General features: G+C 40.9%; 1 protein-coding gene across 2 annotated transcripts; it reads right to left on the bottom strand.

The window, feature by feature from the left end:
• Positions 1 to 187: 187 nt before the first annotated feature.
• Positions 188 to 11323, bottom strand: kcnk18 (potassium channel, subfamily K, member 18). 2 transcript variants are annotated; one of them, XM_031823458.1, is made up of 3 exons: positions 10762 to 11323; positions 10330 to 10485; positions 188 to 1983 (listed from the first exon to the last, which is right to left on the bottom strand). In XM_031823458.1, the coding sequence occupies exons 1-3, from the start codon at positions 10988 to 10990 to the stop codon at positions 1163 to 1165; spliced, it is 1206 nt and encodes a 401-aa protein (XP_031679318.1). In that variant the 5' UTR covers positions 10991 to 11323; the 3' UTR covers positions 188 to 1162. The 2 variants fall into 2 exon arrangements, with proteins under 2 accessions (XP_031679318.1, XP_031679319.1); XM_031823459.1 differs by having other exon boundaries at positions 10975 to 11321.
• Between the last annotated feature and the right edge of the window lie 6758 nt (positions 11324 to 18081).

Raw genomic sequence — 18081 nt, 5'->3', positions numbered from 1 at the left:
AGGTTGAGTTATGGGCCTTTTTTCAGACCACTCTCTACCTTTCTTTTTTCTTTCTGTGCTCTGAGAATTTGCTGCCATACTAAAAGGATATAAGCATATCATATTTTGCTCTTTGGAATATACTGTGTGAGTAATGTTTCACAATGACTCGTGTCATTCCTTTCATAAAATATTTAGACACCACACATTGACCTGAACGTGTTTTAATGGTGATGTGAAAGCAGGATATACAGTTTGCTAGACAGCATAAGCTTATGCATGCAGGGTGTTAACAACAAACATGCATTGCTCATATTTCTCCATTACACTACTATATTTGCATGTTAGGAGATACTGCTGGCACATAAAAAGCACACAGTCAAAGACTACCTTAATAACAGACAACTTAGCTCAATGAACACAGAAGGCAATTTGAAAAAACCTTATTGGTAGTACTTCATTTTACCGTACATACATTAGTATTTATACATGATACATACACAACAATAACCATTTGGTACCAGGTACTACAGCTACGAATTGTGTTGAATTATTTTAAGTAAGCACCAGAAGGTATACATTGATAATAAATACAAGGTAAAGAAATAACAGTGGTACAGTACTGTAAAAATAAACTGCTACCATATTATTCCCTATAGAGAAGGCACTGAAAAATGCAGGTGAAAGCTTTAATGTGCACTTCTCACAACTTGAACAAAGACTCATAAACAATTCTAACCAATGCAAGAGTCATTGCAGCTTCAGTCAAATCTACCAACAGTAGATTGGGATGTCCCCATCCTAAATCAAAGGTAGAATATTGGACCAACAGGTTGAACTGTAGACAACATGTATACATACCATAGATAGTATAAGTAACTTGTTGGATAAATATATCCAGACAGAGTGCATATCTATATTTGGGCAACAGACATGTAAGATAAATCTCACATACATAAAGTCACATAATTTTGCTTAAGCTTTGGGCACATTTTCATTTTCATTTGCTCAAGCTAATGATGAGGGGTCAGCTCAAGGGTTAGCTTTGCACCCCACTGAGCTAGACACTGTTCCCAAGTCAGCCGTACAGAAGTTCGTGCTTAGTGCTTTTTGGACCCACAATGGCAGGGCCTCATAACCCTAAAACTCTTGAGCCGCCTGGTGGAGGACGAAACACTTTTTCTCAGTCGCTCCCCAACTCGTCAAACCTCTCTACCATCCCCCCGCTGATGCAGCGCATGCACTGGCGGTAGCAGCTGACGATGCGTGACTGGCCCAGCTTGAAGGCCATGGACATGATGGCCATGCCCATGATGATGAAGACAAAAGTGAGCATGAAGTACTTGGGGTGGTTGGGCACGATGTCACCAAAGCCGATGGTGGTGAGGGTGATGAAGCAAAAGTAGAAGGCGTCAAAGGTGTGGAACTCTGTCTCCCACAGGGGCAGGATGAGGCCTCCAAACAGGATGTAGGCAAACACCACCACCAGGATGAGGAGCAGCGGCACGTTCAGCTTGTCCATATTGTCCCCGATGCCTGTGAAGTCCCAGATGGCAAAACCCTTGGGCAAGGGGGGCATGCGGTCCAGCTCAGGGCAGGAAAGGCTCCGCACCAGTGGGCCCTGCCTGTTGAAGTTCTCCCGTGCAATGATGCGGTTGAAGATCTCTGTGTTGTTTCGCAGCTGGATGGACTTGCGCTTCACAGACTGCTGGCTGTGGAGGACCTGTCGGACCACCACCTCGTGGCTGAAGGTATAGGTCCCGTCCTGGAGGCCCCCCTGGCCCCCGTGCCCTGGCTTCTCTGTGTCATGGGAGGGGGACCAGCGGCCGTATTGGGGCAACCTGCATAAAAGAGTGTGCAGGTGGCAGTAGGCCCTGGAGAGGAGCATGGCCAGGAGGTCTCCCACATCTGTGATAACCAGGAGCATGAGGGGGATACCCACCATGGCATACAGGATACAGACCACCTTACCAGGCAGGGTCACTGGATAGATCTCTCCATAACCTGAGACAAGAAGAGCAGCAGGGTATGGGATCATACAGGTCGGTAGCTTACTTATTTCCCTCATATCCAAATATTCTCTTTATCGACAACAATCATTTTGTGTCTAACCTCAAATCATATTGTAAAAATGTCCGCTCCTAACACACGAAAAAATATGTGCAGAAGATTGAAAGAATATAGTTTGTCAAACATGGTTTTAGATCTATTGCTGCCATCTGTCGGTCATTTCTAATACTGGATTTGCTGATGCTTCTCTCTAAGGGCATTCAGGGGCATCATACACCCATTATTTTATAAGGGTCACGAAGTATGTGAGGATGGAGGGGGGAGGAAGTTTAGAGCCGTAATAATTATGTCTAATTCTACAGTGCATTTGGAAATTATTCAGACCCCTTCACTTTTTGTTACATTACAGCCTGATTCTAAAATGGATATAATTATTTTTTCTCTCATCAATCTACACACAATACCCCACAATGACAAAGCAAAAACAGGTTTTTAGAAATGTTTGCAAAAAAACTGAAATACCTTATTTACATAAGTATTCAGACCCTTTGCAATGAGGCTCGAAATTGAGCTCGGTGCATCCCGTTTCCATTCATCATCCTTGAGATGTTTTTAGAACTTGATTGGAGTCCACCTGTGGTAAATTCAATTGATTGGACATGATTTGGAAAGGCACACATCTGTCTATATAAGTTGACAGTGCATGTCCGAGCAAAAACCAGACCATGAGAGGTCGAAGGAACTGTCCGTAGAGCTCAGAGACAGGATTGTGTCGAGTCACAGATCTGGGGAAGGGTACTAAAAAATGTCAGCAGCATTGAAGGTCTCCAAGAACATAGTGGCCTCCATCATTCTTAAGTGGAAGAAGTTTGGAACCGCCAATACTCTTCCAAGAGTTTGTCCCGTAAATGATTTCATAATGGTTGCATCGCTGTTTTAAATGCGCTGTGAATTGTTATAAAACCATTTATCTATCACATTAATCATTCTATTAGGTATTTGTTGTGGAATTGTTAGATATTACTTGTTAGATATTGCTGCACTGGCAAATCTAGAAGCATAAGCATTTCGCTACACTCGCAATCAAATCTGCTAACCATGTGTATGTGACCAATAACAATTGATTTAATTTCATTCTGGCTGCATGTGTCCCTCTCCTCTCCCCGTCTCTAACTGGGGCTCACGTTACACAACCGGCTCGCACGTCTGCTTCAAAAAGTGTTGGCAAAAACAATTCTCCGATATGATTGAGTTTATTTGGCCACTTGTGATAAATTCTAAAAGGAATTATAAAAGCAATCAGTTTGCAGTTCTCACTGGAAAGTATGTTGTTAATAATTTTCTAAAGGTAATGAAATAATGGATATTATGATTGGGCACTAGTCAGCCTATCAATAGCCTATTTGTTGCCTTACCTTTCTCTTACTGACAGTTTGAGTTGAAATGCGTTTGGAATTGGAAAGTTTACGAGGTGAACTCATCCATTCTTTTTTAAATATTCTGTCTGCAGTGACTTTTGTCTGGGCTGCTTCAAATGCGTTACACTGGAGTTGGTTTTAATACCATTACTTAATTCCAACTAGAAAATGTCTTATGAAATCATGCATTCATTGCACATTATAATGCATAAGATGGTAGTTTTGAAGATGTGTAATTTTAACAGTGTGGGACTGCAGGCAGGAGCTGGATGAGATCTGGCAGGAGCAGGTCAGTGGGGGCGGGCACCGTACTAAAAAATCAGTTCTCCACAGACCTCTACTACAGAGGACCACGATGTGGGTAGTGGACAAACATTGACATCTATTTGGCCAAAACAGACATCTATATTGTGCTATACTGTACTCTACTGTACCCTACTCTACTATTCTCGACTGTACTCTACCGTACTGTGCTCTACTATACTGTACCCTACTCTACTGTACCCTACTCTACTATTCTTGACTGTACTGTGCTCTACTATACTGTACCCTACTCTACTGTGCCCTACTCTACAGACCAAGACCACTAGATCAATAGTTCATGGGCCCTTTCTTCAATTGTTAGAAACGCAAGAGTAAACTCGAGCACAGAGCAGTAGAGTACAGTAGAGAACAGTACAGTAGGATACAGTATAGCAGAGCACAGTAACTTGTCATGGTCTCAACTCACTGGGTCTGGGTCTGAATCTTGGGACCAATGTCCTGATTTAAATCTTGGTCTTGGCTCCTAGATATTACCTTAGTATTTGGTTTACGAACTATACGCAACCCAATTTGAAATAGACAATGCTCTCTGATCATTGGCTGATCACTCCCAACCCATAGGAATCCCCACCCAGTTGACTACTTTTAAATGGCGGAAGCCCTCAATGCCAATGTCTATATCAAAACAAATTATTTCCATATATAGTATAGCGGTATAGTCTTTTGACCATACAGGGATACACTACTATTCAAAAGTTTGGGGTCACTTAGAAATGTCCTTGTTTTTGAAAAAGAAAGCACTTTTTCTATCCATTAAAATAACATCAAATTGATCAGGAATACAGTGTAGACATTGTTAATGTTGTAAATGACTATTGTAGCTGGAAACGGTAGATTTTTAATGGAATATTTACATAGGCGTACAGAGGCCCATTATCAGCAACCATCACTCCTGTGTTCCAATGTCACGTTGTGTAAGCTAGTGCAAGTTTATAATTTTAAAAGGCTAATTGATCATTAGAAAACCCTTTTGCAATTATGTTAGCACAGCTGAAAATTGTCATGCTGATTAAAGAAGCAATCAAACTGGCCTTCTTTAGACAAGTTGAGTATCTGGAGCATCAGATTTGTGGGTTCGTTACAGGCTCAAAATGGCCAGAAACAAAGAATGTTCTTCTGAAACTCGTCAGTTTATTCTTGTTCTGAGATATTAAGACTATTCCATGTGAGAAATTGCCAAGAAACTGAAGATCCCGTACAACGCTGTGTACTACTCCCTTCACAGAACAGCGCAAACTGGCTCTATAGAATAGAAAGAGGAGTGGGAGGCCCCGGTGCACAACTGAGCAAGAGGACAAGTATATTAGAGTGTCTAGTTAGAGAGTCATCAACTGGCAGCTTCATTAAATAGTACCCGCAAAACACCAGTCTCAACGTCAACAGTGAAGAGGCGACTCCGGGATGCTGGCCTTCTAGGCAGAGTTCCTCTGTCCAGTGTCTGTGTTCTTTTGCCCATCTAAATATTTCATTTTTATTGGCCAGTCTGATATGGCTTTTTCGTTGCAACTCTGCCTAGAAGGCTAGCATCCCAGAGTCGCCTCTTCACTGTTGACGTTGAGACTGGTATTTTGCGGGTACTATTTAATGAAGCTGCCAGTTGAGGACTTGAGAGGTGTCTGTTTCTCAAACTAGACACTGTAATAATAGTATGGAAATAATAATGTATTTTATTTTGTAAAGTGGTTTCTTGCATCAAACAACACAACAACATTTTCAGTCACCTGTCTGAAGGACAAGTGGATAAAACAGGTGAATGTCAAGCCCTGCATGCTTTTTTTCAAAAGTCTCATGGAACGTAGGCCCTACATTGAACACCACACATTGGCTGTAACTGAATGCTGAATGATAGAACAGCTCAAATGTTATAGGATGCATTTTCTCCATTGTTTTTTTTCTGGTAGGTCTACATTATGATCAAATAGCCACAGTAGCCTACTTGGCCACTGTTAAAACTGTAACTTAAAGGTGGCACAGCCTCAGTGTTCACAGTAAACGAGCGCTGGAAGTTGCACAGGATTTTCAGAACGTTCAAGTTTGCGCTCAGCAGACCTGAAATTTGCTCAGTGCCGTAGCGGCATTTTGCCATAGTTAAACCAAGGGACCAGGGTGCCGGTCTCGAAGCACAGCTTTGACTGCTCCTACAGTTTTACTTCGGTACTGCAGCTTAACTGATGCTTGGCCCAGAAAGACAATTTTCATACACGGCTACATAGAGAAGTCAGATTAGAAAATTCCTATTAAGACACTTTAGTCATCACCTTTGTGCACAAAGCATCAATTGAATTATTCTAATAATTGTCGCTGAGGCCAATACATTTTTTCACAGCCGAAGAGATTCAAATTGTACATTCATCCAATGTCTGCCATGTTTTTTTGTCACGTATACTCCCTCTCCAGCTTAGGTCATCAGGTCATCAGGCTGCTGATTATCACTCACACCTGTCACCATCGTCTCGCGCATCTGCGCCTCTTGACAATCACCTGGACTCCTTCACCTCCTTGATTATCTTCCCTATATCTGTCACTCCCCGAGGTTCTTTCCTCCGGTGTTATTGACTCTGTTTTCATGTTGGTGTCTTGTTTGTGTTTCGTGTTTATTGTTTCATTTACTTATTAAAACACTCACTCCCTGAACTTGCTTCTCGACTCTCAGCGCGCTCGTTATATTTTTGGATTACGTGATGATGTCGTCGCTGCTCACGCTGCTTCCTGTGCACACTGAGTGCTAGCATGTGATGTTGTTCGGTATAAACCGGATGCAATCCGGATATAGACGGTCCATAAATTGGTATATGTGAACATGAGTAGATAACCTTGAAAACAAAGGTCTTGGATGCAGTCTCCAGTTCTTACTATACCTCAATGAGCTAAACATGAGCACAATTCCCGCCTGCATTTTAAGCCCCGCATACCCAAACTTGTGATTTGCTGGGAGAGTTGTCTGTCTGAAAAGGACCCTACCCTGATTTTTTTTTCTCCCTTTTGAAATGTCAGAGAGAAGCGGACATCCTCCCCAGACCTTGTGCCGTTGCCTAGTTTACGAAACTCCAAGGTCTGGGATATCCAAGACTATTGAGAGAGTGTCCCTGGTAATGATGGTATCATGATGGAACAGCGAAGCTTCATAAGAGTGACTATAGACGCAAATCATAGCATTAACAACAAATGTATAATAACAATATGTCATACAAGCTCAATCATTTACAATTTGACGACAAAGGGATAAAGAAGAAAAATAGTTGAGATGAGATCCATTGTGGTTTTCTAGTAGTGACATAAGGATATATTGTGGTGATCTTGGAGATTGGAACCTAGAAAGCAATAATTATCAATAATGTGGAAAGAAGTCCGTCTTGAGACCTCTAATCTGCTTCTGGTGATGTGAAATGCATTTTGGTCTTCGAGGGACTTTCTTCAGTAATTTGCGGCCTTCCTGTTTGCCGACCAAGCTATTAGCCATTAACCCCAACATAAATGGACCATGATAGCTATCATATATCAGACCTTAACAGACTTCCTAATGTATTTTATGAACATAAAGTGGAACATTAACAAAAAAATAGAGTGCAGAGATGTCATTCGAAATGGGATTCTGATGTAATATTACTTGGTTTGGAGTGTTTGAGTGTTTTCCAACATGTTTTAGCAAAATTTGCATAATGCCTTGTAGTCAATGGCAAGTGATGACAATTGTATATGTAATGAAACAAAATATGGAGGGAAAAAAACGTTTTTGGGGATCAACTACAATCACAGAAAGAGTGAAAAGAAGCCTACATGTAACAATGTGTGAACTTCCCCTGCAGGTACTCCCACAACATTAGAAAATAACAAATGGAATCTAGCAACCTCTCCCTTTTCACTTTCCGATATATGATCGGTAAATGTTTGGTTCAATACAGCTCACTAGAAAATCATCCTGTTGAATGGTGTATGGCTTGCCAACTGTATAGAGGATGGCCCTAAAAATTGTCAAAGACTCCAGCTACCCAAGTTATAGACTGTTCTCTCTGCTACCACATGACAAATGGTACTGATGTATGAAGTCTGGAACCAGCAGGACCGTGAACAGCTTCTACCCCCAAGCCATAAGACTGATAAATAGCTACCCGGACTATCTGCATAGAACCTTTTTGACTCATCACATACGCTGCTGTTACTGTTTATTATCTGTCCCTTTATTCCTAGTTAAATCAAAATCAAATCAAAGTTGATTTGTCTCGTGCTCCGAATACAACAGTGAAATGCTTACTTACAGGCTCTAACCAATAGAGCAAAAAAGGTATTAGGTGAACAATAGGTAAGTAAAGAAATAAAACAACAGTAAAAAGACAGGCTATATACAGTAGCGAGGCTATAAAAGTAGCGAGGCTACATACAGACACCGGTTAGTCAGGCTGATTGAGATAGTATGTACATGTAGATATGGTTAATGTGACTATGCATATATGATGAACAGAGAGTAGCAGTAGCGTAAAAGAGGGTTGTTATATGCATATCTACATGTACCTCAATTACCTTGTACCCCTGCACATCGACCCATGTATATAGCCAAGTTATCGTTGCTCATTGTGTATCTATAGTATTATTGCAGAGTTAAAATTCTCTCTATTATTACAGTTTTACTTTTCATTATTTCTCTCTTTTCTTTCTCTCTGCATTGTTGGGAAGGGCCCGTAAGTAAGCATTTCACTGTTAGTCCACACCTGTTGTTTACGAAGCATGTGACAAATACATTTTTGATTTGATACACTAAAAGTTTCGAGATTCAGAACAATACTGAACAAGAACTACATAATATGCATGTGTGAAAAACTGTCTGCAAATGCAGTTGATGGGAATGGTCCATTAGCAATCACGGCTAGGCACTAATGCTGAAGCTGTGGCTTGAAATGGCTGTTGAGTGAAGTCAAGACTGGGGGTGAGGCCAGGTCAATGATCTATGTTCTTCACTAAAGGAGCGTTGAAAGAGAAGGCTAACCAGTATCTTATCTTGTTACTTTAACCACTGGACATACATTACATTGTCCTCACACTCCCTCAAGATGGTAGTAGTTGTATAGTCAATGACCACATATATCATTGACAGTTCATATTATGTATATAGGCACATCTTAAGACCCAAATACTCCTGTATTAATCTTATGGGCACAGCCTCTGATTTCAATTATTTATATGACATCTTCATCTTAAGGTGCAATCAAAGTGGCGGTTTTGTCCCTGGTGGTGATCATCGCAATCAGAGAGGGTCTGAGCCCAGCGTGAACCTGCACCAGGGACTGACACATGAAAAGCGCACAGAACATGGCAACCCCCCATTCTTTGCAGCAGCTGTCTGCAGATGAGAACCACAAGGTGCTTGCAAGAATGAATGCAGATCACAGCCAACTGTTTTTTATGTCTGTAAGTTTTATAAAGTGTAAGAATAACATAGTAACATCCCTAACATAGTCTTCTGCCATTTAACTCATTTGGTTTTGAATACTGCCATTATAGCTCGTTCCTGTTGTCCCCGGAAAGGCTAATTTATTTGACATTAATGCAGTCATTTTAAACTCAATTAAAAAATGGTTTCCTCTGGAAAATAATTGTATGGGAGGTGGTCAAGAAACCAAATTTGTTTAATTTAGGGAACGCGGTAATCTACTCTATGTATATCGACATTGCATGTGCTACTAGATACAAGTATGTCAATGTCAACCATTGTTTTAACAATTCATTTGACAAATGATAAGGGTTAGATGGATATGAATTCGTACTACAGTCCAGACTTTTTTTGGAAAATGTTTACACATCGATCTGTTAATACTACTGATAACGTTGTCCATGAAATGCTCTGATGTGACATGCACAAATGTGTAATGTGTATTCCACAGTATTTCCATTTAATGACAAACTATTTATCAGGGAGGTATGGTAGGAGGCAAATCAGCTATGGTACCAATTACAGATAGACAAATCCACAAAATATCACATTTTCAATCCCTGTTAGCCAAAACTGTTGTTTCATGGTTGACTGCTGATTGATGGAGAGCGGATCCACTCTCATTTACAGCCTGATAACATCAGTTCACTCAGTGAGCATGGCACACAGCACACTAAGACCAAAGTTCATCAAGCCTGAGGCCAACAACATGATTTAATGTGGTGGAAATTTCAATGACTAAAGAGATGAGAGAGACAGTGTCCTATTTGTAAAAAAAAACAAAAAACATAGTAATGACATTGTACTAATAATACATCATGCCTGGTGTTCCAAATCCATGGATATTTATTTCAGGTGGGCTTCATTTTGACAGGAAAGCCATTGTTGCTTAGAGGCAATCTATATCAGTGGTGACCATGCATAACAATCCATAACCAGACATAACAATTGAGAGTATCTATCTATATTGTCCTAATGAGGCTATACATTTAAAAAAGAGAATCAAATGAGCCCAAAAAATTTGCAAATGGTCTACAACACCAGCACAATTATATTTTAGTATACTGTAGGCCTAATGTGCTGCCTTAATTAGGCCTATTTTGTGTTTGTTTTGCATGTCTTTTAACTTTAAGACGAAACTTAACTTAGAAGTTGGTAATTTAGATGACTTACCCACGGTTGTGAATACAGTACAACAGAAGAACAGGGATGGATAGAATGTCCATCGCTCTGGACGTTGAAGCCATATGGACTTGAAACCCCCGTTGATTTCTTTCTCTAGTTCTTTCACCAAATGTTGTTCTTGAGAAGAATTGCTGGACAAATTACCTGTAAATAAAAGGCAGTTATTTGAATGAAGTTAATCGTAAACATTTTTGAACACATTTTACAAGACATAAAAAAAGTGTCACGTAAAAATACTATTTTCACCCCATATATAAAGACTGTAGCCCTATATTATAACAAGTTATAACAATAATAATAATAATTAACATCGATCTAGCTTTCTGACCTTTTTAGGCTGAGTTTCTGTATAGCACTTCGTGACATCGGCTGATGTAAAAAGGGCTTTATAAATACATTTGATTGATTGATTTACCTTACCTGGATAATTTTGAATTGTGCGCAACAGTTTACCCAAAAACTCATGATATTCCCCTTCTGTTTTGTACACACTCCCCCCCTCAATGCACCAGAATAGCACCGCTCCCAAGGCGGCATATCCGACGAGTGAAAGTATGAGAAAAACGTGAGGAAACAGCTTCCATAGCTTTGAAGTACACTTTTTGGAATTCTCTATCGAACTTCGTGTTTTACCCAATGCCAACGACATCTTGCAGTCTCTGAAGAGCTATTGGAACGTGATGCCAAATTCTCTCTCCATGGCAAGGCTGTCAAGACCGTCCGACGGCGAGAAGCGCAGAATGATATGTGTCCGCCATCCCCCCGCATTAAGCAAACACCAAATTGAAGTCCCCCGGGAGACAAGTGCTATTGACTTCATCTCTCAGGTAGGCTATTTTGAAACTCCACAAAATAGGACATTTATTCGTTTTGTACTTGATTCCACATTAAAGCCTCCTTAACTGGATAATGCAATTGCCATTTTAATCAGTAAACACAATTTGATCTTGCCCCCCCCTCGCCTTTTTGAGCATTGAGGGACAGGTGTTGATGCCATCTATATTTAGCTAGCCCCATATGAATGCAGCTGTTGTTTCAGAAGAACAACTGGAGCTTGTCAAATTCCAGCCAGTAAAACAGGCATTTCCCTACAAGGCACAGCGACAAAACTGCATTAAAAACATCCTACAAACTTTACAACAAACTTCTGCTGCTGTGAATCACAATGGAAATCATTGGGTGAATTATGACCATTGCCTAAAACATTGACTAAATAGGCATACTGCTTTACTTAGTTGTGATATTACCTGTTTAGGTGTAGGATCTTAATTTGAACCAGTTTGCTACAGCAGGAAAATTAATTATTATGTGGATTATAATTCATGAACATGTTTGTAGGGTTGATACCAGATGAGGCTGGTGGGAGTAAATCAGTGGAAATGTATAAGCACATCAAACACATTGAAACAATGTGTTTGACTCCATTTCATTGATTCCATTCCAGCCACTACAATCAGCCCGTATAGCTCCTCCCACCAGCCTCCTCTGGTTGATACATTTTGTGTAAGGGAACATTTAAAAGCGGAAATTACAAACTTCAGAAGCATTTTTAAACCGCAGATACACTATAAGTTTTACATTTCCGGCATTGCAGAAATGTTCTGCAACAGAGTGATCAAATTAAGATCCTACATCTGAACAAAGAGCCTTCTGTGAAGCAAGAAATATACTCTAAATGTTTGTATTTAGCTTTCAATTAATCCTGTCCTGTTTAATCCAACAAATCACATTAAAAGGTGCACAATGTCAGACGGTCCATTCAAAGTCTTTTGAGACTGTTGACAAGGTCCGAAAGGACTGCATGGATGGGTGTGTGTTTTAAGGACTCAAGCAAGGTGCTTCATCATGTGAGCGGGGTTCACCGAAACACAAGTAACGGAACTAACCTACCAGAAGGTTGTCCAATTTTGTGAGACAGGCAATGAAGAACCTTCTATGGGTAGGAGCCTTTGTTGCTGCCCTATGCGGGGATAAGGGATTGAGTACGGGTAGGAGCCAACAAAGGGTTTATTCTCAGACGAGTTTTTTCTTATTCTTCATGTCATGTTGTATAATGTAGGAGACAGGCGCAGGAATACGAAATAGAGGGATTTTATTTCTCTGCCCAAAATAGAGTACGTCATGAACATGACAGGGACGAAGCCCAAAACAAACACGTATATACAGTTGAAGTCGGAAGTTTACATACACTTAGGTTAAGTCAATAAAACTCGTTTTTCAACCACTCCACAAATTTCTTGTTAACAAACTATAGTTTTGGCAAGTCGGTTAGGCCATCTACTTTGTGCATGACACAAGTCATTTTTCCAACAATTGTTTACAGACAAATTATTTTACTTATAATTAACTGAATCAAAATTCCAATTGGTCAGAAGTTTACATACACTAAGTTGACTGTGCCTTTAAACAGCTTGGAAAATTCCAGAAAATGATGTCATGGCTTTAGAAGCTTCTGATAGGCTAATTGACATCATTTGAGTCAATTGGAGGTGTACCTGTGGATGTATTTCAAGGCCTACCTTCAAACTCAGTGCCTCTTTGCTTGACGGGGCGGCAGGGTAGCCTAGTGGTTAGAGCGTTGGACTAGTAACTGAAAGGTTGCAAGTTCAAATCCCCGAGCTGACAAGGTACAAATCTGTCCTTCTGCCCCTGAACAGGCAGTTAACCCACTGTGCCTAGGCCGTCGTTGAAAATAAGAATTTGTTCTTAACTGACTTGCCCAGTTAAATTAAGGTCAAATCATGGGGAAATCAGCCAAGACCTCAGAAAAAAACCTGTAGACCTCCACCAGTCTAGTTCATACATGTGACCACACAGCCATCATTCTGCTCAGGAAGGAGACCTATTCTGTCTCCTAGTGAGGAATGTACTTTGGTGCAAAAAGTGCAAATCAATCCCAGAACAGCAGAGGACCTTGTGAAGATGCTGGAGGAAACAGGTACAAAAGTATCTATATTCACAGTAAAGCAAGTCCAATATCAACATAACCTGAAAGGCAACTCAGCAAGGAAGAAGCCACTGCTCCAAAACCGCCATAAAAAAAACAGGCTACATTTTGCAACTGCACATCAGGTCAAAGATTGTACTTTTTAGAGAAATGTCTTCTGGTCTGATAAAACAAAAATAGAACATAATGGCCATAATGACCATCGTTATGTTCAAAGCACAGGGATGGAAGCATCATGTTGTGGGGGTGCTTTGCTGCAGGAGGGACTGGTGCACTTCACAAAATAGATGGCTCATGAGGCAGGAAAATTATGTGGATATATTGAAGCAACATCTCAAGACATCAGTCAGGAAGTTAAAGCTTGGTCGCAAATGGGTGTTCCAAATGGACAATAACCCCAGCATACTTCCAAAATTGTGGCAAAATGGCTTAAGGACAACAAAGTTATTGGAGTGGCCCTGACCTCAATCCTATAGGACATTTTTCGGCAGAACTGAAAACCCGTGTGCTAGCAAGGAGGCCTACGAACCTGACTCAGTTACACCAGCTCTGTCAGGGGGAATGGGCCAAAATTCACCCAAATTATTTTGGGAAGCTTGTGGAAGGCTACCCGAAATGTTTGACCCAAGTTAAACAATTTAAAGGCAATGCTACCAAATACTAATTGAGTGTCTGTACATTTCTGACCCACTGGGAATGTGATGAAAGAAATTCAAGCTGAAATAAATCATTCTTAAAAATAAGGTGGTGACCCTAACTGACCTAAGACAGGGAATTTTTACTATGATTAAATGTCAGGAATTGTGAAAAACTGAGTTTAAATGTATTTGGCTAAGGTGTATATAAACGTCCGACTTCAACTGTATATAACACAGGGCTGTAAACTCAAACCAAGCGCGAGGTGGAAACCTCTAATAAATACACGGGACGAGACCTGTAATAACAATACAGGGGACGAGATCCGTAATAACAATACAGGGGACGAGACCCGTAGTAACAATACAGGGAACGAGACCCATAATAACAATACAGGGAACGAGACCCGTAATAACAATACAGGGGACGAGACCCGTAATAACAATACAGGGGACGAGACCCGTAATAACAACACAGGGGACGAGACCCGTAATAACAATACAGGGGACGAGACCCGTAATAACAATACAGGGGACGAGACCCGTAATAACAACACAGGGGACGAGACCCGTAATAACAACACAGGGGACGAGACCCGTAATAACAATACAGGGGACGAGACCCGTAATAACAACACAGGGGACGAGACCCGTAATAACAATACAGGGGGCGAGACCCATAATAACAATACAGGGGACGAGACCTGTAATAACAATACAGGGGACGAGGCCCGTAATAACAATACAGGGGACGAGACCCGTAATAACAACACAGGGGACGAGACCTGTAATAACAACACAGGGGACGAGACCCGTAATAACAATACAGGGGACAAGACCCGTAATAACAATACAGGGGGCGAGACCCATAATAACAATACAGGGGACGAGACCTGTAATAACAATACAGGGGACAAGGCCCATAATAACAACACAGGGGACGAGACCCGTAATAACAATACAGGGGACGAGACCCATAATAACAATACAGGGGACGAGACCCGTAATAACAACACAGGGGACGAGACCCATAATAACAATACAGGGGACGAGACCCGTAATAACAATACAGGGGACGAGACCCGTAATAACAACACAGGGGACGAGACCCATAATAACAATACTGTTACGGTTTTCTAGTGGTGATGAAGGAGAGTCGGACCAAACTGTGTCGATTGCGATCCATATTTATTAAACAAAACGTAAACACGACTAAACAATAAACACTACAAAACAAATAAACGTAAATGAAAACCGAAAACAGCCTATCTAGTGCAAACTAACAGAGAGTACAAGTAAGACACTAAGGACAATCACCCACGACAAACTCAAAGAATATGGCTGCCTAAATATGGTTCCCAATCAGAGACAACGATAAACACCTGCCTCTAATTGAGAACCACTCCAGACAGCCATAGACTTTGCTAGATAACCCTACTAGCAACAATCCCAATACCACCACCAAAACCCCAAGACAAACACACCACAATTACAAAAACCCCATGCCACACCCTGGCCTGACCAAATACATAAAGATAAACACAAAATACTTTGACCAGGGCGTGACAAATACAAGGGACGAGACCCGTAATAATAATACAGGGGACGAGACCCGTAATAACAATACAGGGGGCGGGACCCGTAATAACAATACAGGGGACGAGACCTGTAATAACAATACAGGGGACGAGACCCGTAATAACAACACAGGGGACGAGACCCGTAATAACAATACAGGGGACGAGACCCGTAATAACAACACAGGGGACTTGACCCGTAATAACAATACAGGGGACGAGACCCGTAATAACAACACAAGGGACGAGACCCGTAATAACAATACAGGGAACGAGACCCGTAATAACAATACAGGGAACGAGACCCGTAATAACAATACAGGGGACGAGCCCCGTAATAACAACACAGGGGACGAGACCTGTAATAACAATACAGGGGACGAGACCCGTAATAACAATACAGGGGACGAGACCCTTAATAACAACACAGGGGACGAGACCCGTAATAACAACACAGGGGACGAGACCTGTAATAACAATACAGGGGACGAGACCCGTAATAACAAAACAGGGGACGAGACCCGTAATTACAACACAGTGGACGAGACCCGTAATAATAATAATACAGGGGACAAGACCTGTAATAACAATACAAGACCAGGACCCGTAATAACAATACAGGGGCCGAGACCCGTAATAACAACACAGGGGACGAGACCCATAATAACAATACAAGGGACGAGACCCGTAATAATAATACAGGGGACGAGACCCGTAATAACAATACAGGGGACGAGACCTGTAATAACCATACAGGGGACGAGACCCGTAATAACAACACAGGGGACGAGACCCGTAATAACAACACAGGAGACATGACCCTTAATAACAATACAGGGGACGAGACCTGTAATAACAACACAGGGGCCGAGACCCATAATAACAATACAAGGGACGAGACCCGTAATAACAATACAGGGGCCGAGACCCGTAATAATAATACAGGGGACGAGACCTGTAATAATAATACAGGGTACGAGACCCGTAATAACAATACATGGTAACACGAAAGCCGATACCATAATGGTTTTGTTATACTGTATTTCAGTCTTCTGTGATATATATACTGTGTAATATTGGGATGCAAACTAAAAATGTAATCTGACATGGTACTTTTTTTAAGCCCATAACCATGTGTGTGAGGTCTATACTTTTGTTTCAAAGTAGATTTGTTTAAGACTACCAAGAAACACTCTGTGTGACCCTGATTTAGCCCAATGCAGTAAAAGGTTAAAGCAGACAGTTGTAAGAAAATTGTTAGGCCTAAGAAGAAGCCTAACCTGGCCTAAGAGGTAAGTGGACAAATTTGACCATGTGAGTTCTCTGAGCCTGGCCATATAGGCTACTCTCCAGGTGAATACCAAACCATTAAGAGTTCAGACCCCATGGCACTACTTCTGCAAAACATCCTTCAGTGGGCGTACATATAGGCCTACTGTACAATAATTAAGATGAGGAGTGGTCTTACTGTGAAACTTGCTGCACTATCTGTATGGTCATCACACACATTTGAGCATCATACAATCATACAATGGTCCAATGAATAATGATCAATTGATAGGATCATACACAGACAATGCTGTAGTCTGTGACATGCTGTGTCACACTACGTCTACAATCGCAATTGATCAGTCTGGTGGATAATTGATCCCAATCACCATAAAAGTGTTTCATTTGTACTCAACAATGAATTACTTAATTATAGTGTGCATTATTCCATAGCTTGAATACTCTCAACACCGATAGCTTGTCCCTCAACCATTATCAACGACTGTTCAATGTAAACTTTGCACTGTATGTTTTGTACATACTGTCTGAACACATCCCAGTATGTGAGTAGTAAACCTGGAGAAAGCTACAAGAGCTCTTACCATATAAAACAACCTATTGTGTTAACAGCTAATGTCTGGTCAATGTTAACTTTGTAAATATTTAGCTGAAATTAAGGCTGGTATAAACAGAGATCAGTGAGTTTCAGAATCACAAGGCTCTGATAGGTGGCTTATAACGGCCAAGTAAGGCGGCATTCCGGCTGCTCACATTCTTATGTCTGGAGCAGACATATACTCTCAGACAAACCTTTTATTAGTGAAGTAAGTCAGCTGTTGTTTGAATTAGGTGACGTGCTTCTTGATGTTGGATGATTGCTATAGCCTCAGCTTCTAGCCTGTTGGGGCCACAGTATTTTAAACTCTTTGTTCGTTGCCAATGTTCTCATGCTTGGGTAGAACGTGTCAGGAATTGATCAAATGAGGAATACATTTGTATCAAATCAAATCAAATTGTATTGGTCACATATACATGGTTAGTAGTTATTGCGAGTGTAGTGAAATGCTTGTGCTTCTAGTTCCTACAGCGCAGCAATATCTAACATGTAATCTAACAATTCCACAACAACTACCTAACACACACAAATCTAAGTAAAGTAATGGAATAAGAATATATACATATTAATATATGGATGAGCAATGGCAGAGTGGCATAGGCAAGATGCAATAGATTATATAAAATACAGTACGTACATACAGTTGAAGTCGGAAGTTTACATACACCTTAGCCAAATACATTTAAACTCAGTTTT

This window comes from Oncorhynchus kisutch, linkage group LG4, assembly GCF_002021735.2.
Source record: "Oncorhynchus kisutch isolate 150728-3 linkage group LG4, Okis_V2, whole genome shotgun sequence".
Taxonomy (NCBI): domain Eukaryota; kingdom Metazoa; phylum Chordata; class Actinopteri; order Salmoniformes; family Salmonidae; genus Oncorhynchus; species Oncorhynchus kisutch.
Note: the sequence above shows the minus strand (reverse complement) of the source record. Positions and strands in the feature narration are given on the sequence as shown.

Bases quoted from the DNA above. Each gene is read 5' to 3' on its own strand.
- kcnk18 (XM_031823458.1), bottom strand. From the start codon at position 10,990: ATGTCGTTGGCATTGGGTAAAACACGAAGTTCGATAGAGAATTCCAAA. The intron at 10,486-10,761 runs GTAAGGTAAATC...TTTTATTTACAG, and splicing joins CACAATTCAAAATTATCCAG to GTAATTTGTCCAGCAATTCT. The intron at 1,984-10,329 runs GTAAGTCATCTA...TTCTTGTCTCAG, and splicing joins TACTGTATTCACAACCGTGG to GTTATGGAGAGATCTATCCA.